At 32.9% G+C, this 9,946-nt stretch overlaps 1 protein-coding gene across 1 annotated transcript; it reads left to right on the top strand.

Moving 5' to 3' along the window:
- The first annotated feature begins 4,641 nt into the window (after window positions 1-4,641).
- On the top strand, window positions 4,642-7,890 carry LOC136063398 (receptor-like protein 33). The gene has a single exon (XM_065763746.1). It carries the CDS (start codon window positions 4,642-4,644, stop codon window positions 7,888-7,890), a length of 3,249 nt encoding a protein of 1,082 aa, XP_065619818.1.
- Window positions 7,891-9,946: the final 2,056 nt, after the last annotated feature.

Genomic DNA, 9,946 nt, shown 5'->3' with positions numbered 1-9,946 from the left:
AGTAACTTATATTATGATCTATTTAACGGGTTCTTTTACATTCATTAATTAATCATTTTAGAAAAAAAAAATTATGAGAAATTGAAACAACGATAAAAAATACCAGTTATTTTTTTATTTTTTTCATTAAAAAAAATTTTAAAATGGGTTATTAATAAATGTCCTAAGGGTGTCTATTAGTAAAATCTCTTCTATTATTTTATTATTTGTTAATATTTTTGTTAGCAAATTCAATTGATATACGAAGAAGTTTCCAAGAAAATTAAGCAAGGTCACATTACATTCTCAAAACTTTTGTCACTTTGTTGGAAAAGTTAGTCATGCACTATGGTCTTTATGGTCAATATATTGTCTGCCAAAATTAAGGCATTGAAAATTTTAGATAGAGATAGCATTTAATTGATTTTACCTGTAGATGATGACCAAAAAACTACATTATTTTTGTGTAGTGTTGTTCATATTACTTCCAGTATAATCTACTTATTACACACACTTTACTATGGATTCCAATATTTTTAGATAAGTTTTGGTCCTAAGGGAGAGGGGAAGAGGAGATTAATTCTCATGTTAATATTATCTTCTTACACTCACTATTTATTCCTTTTAAATGGAAATACTGATGGGATTAGAAAAAGACTAATAATAAGAAACTTCCTATTCTATTAAGGACAAAGTTTAGATACAAAATTTGTTGTTGCTTAAGACTACAACCTAATTCAATATCTTTTATTCAAGGTGAATTTTGACAAATCCACCATTGGATTATGTTTTCTTCTTATATCCTCCATGCTTGCAAAATTTCTAGAAAATTAAAGATCAATAACTATATCATCAATAAATTGTTTAAATTGCAACTTTTTGTAGTTTAAAATTATGCATAAAAATATAATCTTTTAGATCATATAGTAAATAATATATAATTGGCACAAAATTTAACATGTGTATTAAGAGTGTAAAAAACTTGCAATCTAACTGTTAGATTTTCAAAATATGTAGTAATGTTAATGATATTGAGTAAGGTTGTAACCTTAGACTATAACTAATTTTGTAGCTAAACTTTGTCCTTCTGTTAATTTCTTTTGTTAATTGTTTGCATTTTCTAAATATTTCTTTATTACATGCTTTTGTAATGTATCTTATAATAACATGCTAATTAAGTTGAAATCCTTAAAATACCTTAGAACCAGATATGAAAGGATTATGCTCTAATACGATCTTGAAAAAGTGAGCAACCAGTAATGCAAAGAAAAACTTGCAAAGAGTCTTGCAATGCAAAGAAGTGTCAATTGGGTTATAAAACTCTTGGCAACCAATAAAAAAACCTATTTTCTACAGATAATTGTGTTTAAAAGTATGGCTTTTAAATTTAAGACTTTATTGGAAAAAAATCATGACAAAGTGAGCGAACTACAAAATTAAAACTTACATAAAAGTGCTAAATGAGCTATAAAAGTATAAAACACTTGACAAACTAAAAATCATATTTGAAACAGATAATTGAAGAAGTGTGGCTTTCAAAATTTTAATGCAAAAAAAAAAAAAAAAAAAAAATCCTGACACTAATATGTAACTATTGCAAACCTCTTCAATTACTAAATTTGTAGAGTTACGAGGAAAGAGTTTTTTGATAGAACAAAACTTAGATATAGTATCTTAGGTGCTGAGTACCTTAAGTGTTGTTCTTTAGATTCCTCTCTTATGATTCAGCCATGTGACTATTTAACTAAAAAATACATTTTCATCCCATGAGAAAAAATCCACATGACAGAATCTTAAGAGGGAAACCTAAGGAACAGCACTTAAGTACTATACCTAAGTCTTGCTCTTTTTGATAAAATTTTTGTCACCTCATCAATCAAAAAATGCCACCGCTAAAATTACTTTTAAATAAAAACAACAATTCTTAAGCCTTTTGAGAATACATATTTGGCATTTGTAATGCTTAGGTCCATTACACTGAGAATACTTATTAATATTAGTAACATTTGTTAATGTTTATCACTCAAAATCTGTTACAAATAATCCTCCCTTCTTATTCTTCTTTTCTTTTGAGGGGAGATGGACAGAAGATTGTAGCTAAACTACAATGTTCTTGGTTCTTTTTATTTTTCAGAGTACATTATTTTTAATTATTATTATTATTTTTTAGGTATATGGTGAGAGAAGTGAAAGATGAGGTTCAAATCAACATATATAGACACAACAAATGATGTAATTACACATGAAATTTTACTCTTTATCCACGTGAGGTTATCTTAATTAGATTTCCATAATCCATCTCTATTAAAAACAAGGTTAAATATGTAATTTTGCTCCACTTTTATGTCTCTCTCTTCCAAAAACACAAAATACATAAAAATACTAGATCAACTAAGATAAAATAAAAATAAATAAAGAAAAATTTAACAAAACACTTGTATCATGAGATTTCAAACCACAGGTAGGCAACTTAAATTTCGATCAAACCTCATACGGGTAAAATGTCAAATTTCAAATCATAGATAGGCAATTTAAATTTAAATTAAATTATTGGTAGGTAAGTTGTAATTTGCCCAATTAATTTTATTGACAGTTTTTTATATTTTTAATAAAAATTTTGTCAAAACTTTTTTCATTTAGTTTATTAACAATTAGCCTAAGCACAATCTGTTAACAATTTTCCTAAAAAGCTCTTGCTAACGTTATCCTTTATAAATTTATAATATTTGTTTGTCAGGAGACATTTTTGTCTTATTTGTTAGGAGACATTATTGTATTTATAGAAGAAAAGCTAGTCAAGTCAATAGAATCTAGCTATCATGATACATCTTTCTCAAAAAAAAAAAAAAATAGCTATCATGATACATGACGTGTTCTATATTTTCTTATTTTACAGACTCTTTGATATTTTACAATTCCTTTAATTTTTCTTATTTGATAGAATAACCACTCTGACATGTGGTTGCACATGAAATCATGGGTATTGATTTGGAATGCCACTGAAAGATTTTTTTTTTTTTTTTTTTTTGAGATAAAAGATATAATTTTATTTGAGTAAGAGAACTATAATCAAATTACAAAGTCTGGCCATTGAAAGAAATTTTTGTTTGTTTGTTTGTTTATGTAGCATTATAATTTAAAATCATAGTTGGATTGCAAGAAACTAACAAGCAAAAATCGAGATCAAAAGGCTATATAGATAGTAGAATTTTTAAAAATCAAAATTTATCAGTTTAAAATTATAATTTAGTGAATGGAATGTAACACAAAGGAAGGAATTTAGTTACAAAAAATCAACTACATATTAAATGTTAGAGGGAATTCGTTTTTCTGTTTATAAAAAAGATTGTCCTCTTTATATTTTTACGGTTACATAAAGGAACTTTTTAATCTAAAGCCTTCTAAATATAAAGAACTTTTTAATATGTTATCACAACCGTGTATGGAAAGCAATTCCAGTCAATAACTGATGACTCATAGATTCAATTATTTCAAACCTTTCAAATCAATATATTTAAAGCCCTTGAAATCCAATTCGATTTAGACCACAAAAAATAATATAAATATCCAATTACCTTTAGTCCTTTCAAATTGTTGTGTGTGTATAAATATCCTCACATATCATTAGTTCTTTATCTGCTCATAACACTTAAGCCACCCAATTTTCCTTTTACTTCCTCTGCTGCAAACATGTGGAAAATGAATCAATACCTGCCCTTACTCCTTATTGCCTCTTGTTTGTTCTTCATTTCACATTCTCAAACCACTTCTAATACTTCCTCTCAACATCGTTGCCTCCCTGAACAGAGCTCTGCTTTGCTGCAACTGAGGAAAGAGTTTGTTGAAAAGAGAATGTATTCTGATTACTATGATTACTATAATGGTTCATATCCAAAGATGAAGTCTTGGAAGGCAGATAGTGATTGTTGTTCCAGCTGGGATGGGGTCAATGGGTATTGATTTGGAATGCCACTGAAAGATTTTTTTTTTTTTTTTTTTTGAGATAAAAGATATAATTTTATTTGAGTAAGAGAACTATAATCAAATTACAAAGTCTGGCCATTGAAAGAAATTTTTGTTTGTTTGTTTGTTTATGTAGCATTATAATTTAAAATCATAGTTGGATTGCAAGAAACTAACAAGCAAAAATCGAGATCAAAAGGCTATATAGATAGTAGAATTTTTAAAAATCAAAATTTATCAGTTTAAAATTATAATTTAGTGAATGGAATGTAACACAAAGGAAGGAATTTAGTTACAAAAAATCAACTACATATTAAATGTTAGAGGGAATTCGTTTTTCTGTTTATAAAAAAGATTGTCCTCTTTATATTTTTACGGTTACATAAAGGAACTTTTTAATCTAAAGCCTTCTAAATATAAAGAACTTTTTAATATGTTATCACAACCGTGTATGGAAAGCAATTCCAGTCAATAACTGATGACTCATAGATTCAATTATTTCAAACCTTTCAAATCAATATATTTAAAGCCCTTGAAATCCAATTCGATTTAGACCACAAAAAATAATATAAATATCCAATTACCTTTAGTCCTTTCAAATTGTTGTGTGTGTATAAATATCCTCACATATCATTAGTTCTTTATCTGCTCATAACACTTAAGCCACCCAATTTTCCTTTTACTTCCTCTGCTGCAAACATGTGGAAAATGAATCAATACCTGCCCTTACTCCTTATTGCCTCTTGTTTGTTCTTCATTTCACATTCTCAAACCACTTCTAATACTTCCTCTCAACATCGTTGCCTCCCTGAACAGAGCTCTGCTTTGCTGCAACTGAGGAAAGAGTTTGTTGAAAAGAGAATGTATTCTGATTACTATGATTACTATAATGGTTCATATCCAAAGATGAAGTCTTGGAAGGCAGATAGTGATTGTTGTTCCAGCTGGGATGGGGTCACATGCGATGCACGCAACGGCCACATCATTGGCTTAGACCTCAGCAACAGCTGGCTTTGTGGGCCTCTCAACTCTAACAGCACCCTCTTCAGGTTGCGTCATCTTCGAAAACTCAACCTCGCCCTCAACAACTTCTCTTCCTTCACCACAATCCCATCTGAGTTTGGGCAGCTTGTGAGGTTGACCCATCTTAATCTCTCTCATTCCTTCTTACATGGCCGAATCCCATCGGAAATTTCATGGCTCTCCAATTTGGTTTCACTTGATCTCTCTTTCAATTATTTTCATTACTTTGTTGCTGCTGATTATGATTATAAATATTTGAAGCTCCGAAGAATTGATCTTGAAGCACTTGTCCAGAACATGACACATTTGAGAGAACTTCATTTGGATGAAGTGAATATTTCATCGTCGCTACCTCAATCCTTAACAAATTTGTCTTCCTTGACATCTCTTTCTCTGTCTGACTGCAGATTGAAAGGTGAATTTCCCTCAAATATTTTCCTACTGCCCAAGATACAAGCCATTGATGTGTCACAGAACAACGAGCTTGCTGGTTTTCTTCCAGAATTTAATTCTGGCAATTCGTTAGAGCTATTGGATCTTTCCTGGACAAATTTTTCTGGGGAATTACCCGATTCAATCAACAACCTGAAATCCTTAAAATATTTGTATCTTGGCTCAACAAACTTTTTTGGGGAAATACCAAATTCAATCGGCAACCTTGAGTCTTTGATTTGGTTGGATCTTCCTACGACAAATTTTTCTGAGCAATTTCCCAATGCAATCAGCAACCTCAAGTCTTTGAATGGTTTGGTTCTATCCGGAAATTTGTCAATGGAAATTTTCCATTCTATCTTGAATCTATCTCAGCTTGTTCATCTTTCCATCTCATCCAACAATTTCCATGGTCAACTTCCATCTACGTTGGGAAACCTTACAAAGCTCATTTCTCTAGATCTTAGCAATAACCTTTTTCACGGGGAAATACCGTCTTTCCTAGGAAATCTTACTCAACTGGAATATTTATCCCTTAGTAATAACACTTTTGATGGCAGGTTCCCAATTTTACTAACAAATCTGACTAAACTCCAAAATCTTGATATCTCAATAAATCAGTTGATAGGTCCAATTCCATGTGAAATAGGTAAACTTCCTCAATTATCTTACATCGACTTGGGTTCTAACTCACTCAGTGGATCCATCCCGTCTTCTTTGTTTACAATGCCTTCATTGTCTAGCCTATATCTATACCAAAATCATTTGACCGGCCCTCTCAAATTCCAAAACATATCTTCATCCCCATTGCAGACCTTGTTTTTGAGTGGAAACAAATTATATGAACCAATTCCAAGGTCAATCTCTAATTTCAGTCAACTTGAATATCTAGCCCTTTCTTCAATCAACGTAAAAGGCATGATGGAGCTAAACATTTTCTTTGAGCTTAAACGAATTAAATATCTCCGTCTTTCAGGTAATAATTTGTTGATCTCAAAAGGAAAGGTCAATTCCTCCCTTCCAAAATTTGGACTGTTGTATTTGTCTTCTTGCAATTTACGTGAATTTCCAGATTTCTTAGAAACCCAAAATGAATTAGTCTCTTTAGACCTCTCCAGTAACAAAATTGAAGGCAAAGTACCCAAATGGTTTTGGAATGTTGGAAAAGAGACATTGCAGAGATTGAATCTGTCTTTTAACCTTTTGAGCAGTTTTGAGCAGCCCTTAAAAGTTCTTCCTTGGAAAAATATGGCATATTTAGACTTGCGTTCCAACATGTTGCAAGGAATGCTTCCAATTCCCCCATTGTCTACAAACTATTTTTTTGCCTCCAACAATAGTCTGACCGGAAGAATCCCTCCAATGATTTGCCAGGTAAATTCTCTCCAAGTTCTTGATTTGTCTAACAACCAGCTGACCGGTCAAATTCCACAATGTTTAGGTAAGTTTAGCACTTCTCTTGCAGTATTGAATATGAGAAGCAATCGCATTCAAGGAAAATTGCCAAAAACATTCATAAAAGGAAGCAATTTGAGGACATTAGATGTGAGTCGCAACCAAATAAAAGGGAAGATTCCACGATCATTGGCAAAGTGTATAAAGTTGGAGGTTTTGAATCTTGGAAATAACAACATGAATGACATATTCCCCTTTTGGTTGGAGTCTTTGCCGGAGTTGCAAATTCTTATCTTGCGAGCAAATGGATTCTATGGTCCCATTCGGAGTCCTCGTACCAATGTTAGCTTTTCGAAGTTGCATGTTATTGATCTCTCTCACAACAATTTCTCTGGCCGGCTACCATCAGAAAATTTCAAAACCTGGAATGCAATGTTAATGGTCCATGGAAAAATTAATTCAAAACCAGAGTACATGGGAGATGATTCAGGTTATTATGAAGACTCAATAACCGTGATGAATAAGGGAATAGAAATGGAGTTGGTAAAGATCTTGACCATCTTCATATCTATTGATCTCTCTAACAACAGATTTTCTGGTGAAATTCCAAATACCATGGGGAATCTCAAGGAGTTAATTGTACTCAACTTATCAAGCAACAGTTTCACAGGTCCTATTCCATCATGCTTTGGGAACCTAACTGAGCTCCAGTCGTTGGATCTCTCTCAAAATAAGTTCCTAGGGGAAATTCCTCAGCAACTAACAAGTCTCACATTTCTTGCATATTTAAATCTCTCCCATAACCAACTTATAGGTCCAATTCCCCAAGGTAGACAGTTTGGGACATTTCAAAATTCCTCATTTGAGGGAAACTTGAGATTGTGTGGGTTTCCATTGTCCAAGAAATGTGAAAATATTGAGACAACAACTTTTTGGCCAAGCCAAGAATCATCTTTTGGAGAAGGATTCAATTGGAAAGTGGTAATGATTGGATATGCTAGTGGACTGCTAGTTGGATTGGTTATTGGACATGTCATCATCTCAAGGAAGCTAGATTGGTTTGCAAGAACTTTTAGAGTGAATCTACATATTCAATGATGAATGCAAGTAGACTAGTGTAAGTAGTTGTTTTGGATTTATAGTTGTTTTAATAAATGTATTGAAGTATTCAATAAGATAAACTTGGCTTAGTCAAGAACTTTGTAGTTTATTGTCATTGCTTAGTTATCCATGGAGGAAAATTTGATTTGAATCTCCCTCCCCCACTTTTTTTTTTTTTTTGAAGAAATAATTACAATATGCTACTAACCCCGCAGCTCGAACCCTTTCTCCCCTAAACCCCCAAGCACTTTGTGCATGGAGAGGTGTCAATTCAGCTACAAAGTCTTTGGCTCCCTCCCCCACTTAAGTAACCCCCAGAAAAATATTGGATCAATATAACAAAATAATAAACTTTATAACAAGAGATATTTATTTCGAAAGGGCCAAACTCTTTGCCAATGAGCTCTAATTGAAAAGAATTTGTTTCTCCTATAACAAGTTGACGGTAAAATAGTGCCTTCAAAATCCATTAGATACTTGCATAAATTAATAATAATTGATGATGCCGAAAATCTCACCAGTGAGTTGCACGACGCTTGTGCGCTCAAAGACAACACCTGCACAATAAAAAAGAAAAGGACCTTACAGAGAGCACCGGTGTGGTGCCGGCCAAATACCCTCCGAAGGTCAAGTTAGAACTTCTTTCAACTCTAGAGTGCTAGAGAGGGGTTAATTATGCGTACCTCGGCTTATGAGGGTATTGGGGTTTTTATAGTAGTAGTGGATGGACCTTTTTCCTTGGAGTAAAAGTCTTTTCCTTGTAGGAATCCTTATGCGCGTAGATTGCGGAATCCTTTCCTTATAGGACTCTGATACTGGGCGTGGAGTACAAGCAATTTCTAAAACCCATGCGTGATGACCAAGTTATAGTCTTCATATGACCGTCAGCCCTTTAAGACGTCAGCCTGTACTTCCCGTCGGCCTTCAAGCTTCGTCTAGTAACCAAAGGGCTTCAAAAAGCCGTCAGTTGGACTTGGGGACTTCAACCCGTCAGTTTCATCTTGATTTAGTCGGTATGCTTTTCATCACGTTTACCTTACGTCACGTCTTGACCCGTCAGTCAGAACAGAAGCTGACGGGTTAAGTTCATGGCACCTGTTATAATTCTTCCATATCAATAATAAAAAAGAAGTGAAACTTTTATGTGAACTTTTATAATGAGACACAGATTAAGAAGAATATGAGTAGACTATGAAAGACACTTGATAGTAATCTTACTTTTTGCACGTCTAAAAATCTTACCGTTGGATGGAACTGGTTCCTTTTCTCCGTTCTAGTTTCTACTTTCTTTTAAGGAACTGCTTCAAACACCAGGGTCCTTGGTAGTAAAAATGAGAGAATGATACGTTAGAAAATTGAAAAGAACTAAAGAAGTGATGCAATATACATATAGTTTAAGGAGCAATTGGATCACCAAGAGCCTTAATCTGGGCTCAAATAAAAATTCTGGCGAATGCCAGTTTTGATTGAGGTAGAAATTTTGGTTTTTTGATGCTTGATTCCTCTTGTTATTTTGAACTCTCTTGTAATTGGACGAGAGACATGGAGAAATTTGGAGAAACTAATTGAGGCACTATTGGGCTAGCGAGCTAATTTGATTTCATTAGGGTATTTTTGTTTTGTCAAAAACCAATTAGGTTGTATGAGGATTCTTTTCTGAACAAGGATTACTATTCAACTTCAAAAATCTTTAAAAATTGAATTATGTGTATTTTGTATGTAATAGGGCAATGTGTAATAGATACTGCTCATTGTGCTCAATTTCTTATATTTGCTTCATGTATTCACTCATTGATCACACGGAAGCGGAAGACATGATGGTGCTGCAATCCAAGGGCATACTTCTAAATTTTCTTGGCAGCGACCAAGAAGTGGCGGACTTCTTCAATGCAATAGCCAAGGATTTGGTGCCCAATCCACAATCCTTCTTCATCATTTGCTATATTTGCAACTATTTTTGCAGATCCGTTTACATCAAATTTTACATAATCAAAGCTTAAAAGGTCCCGCCCTAAACCAAAGTCTTTTGCATTTTCTATTAACAAGCCTAAAT

This window comes from Quercus suber, unplaced genomic scaffold (assembly GCF_002906115.3).
Source record: "Quercus suber isolate HL8 unplaced genomic scaffold, Cork oak 2.0 scaffold_522, whole genome shotgun sequence".
Taxonomy (NCBI): Eukaryota; Viridiplantae; Streptophyta; class Magnoliopsida; order Fagales; family Fagaceae; genus Quercus; species Quercus suber.
Note: the sequence above shows the minus strand (reverse complement) of the source record. Positions and strands in the feature narration are given on the sequence as shown.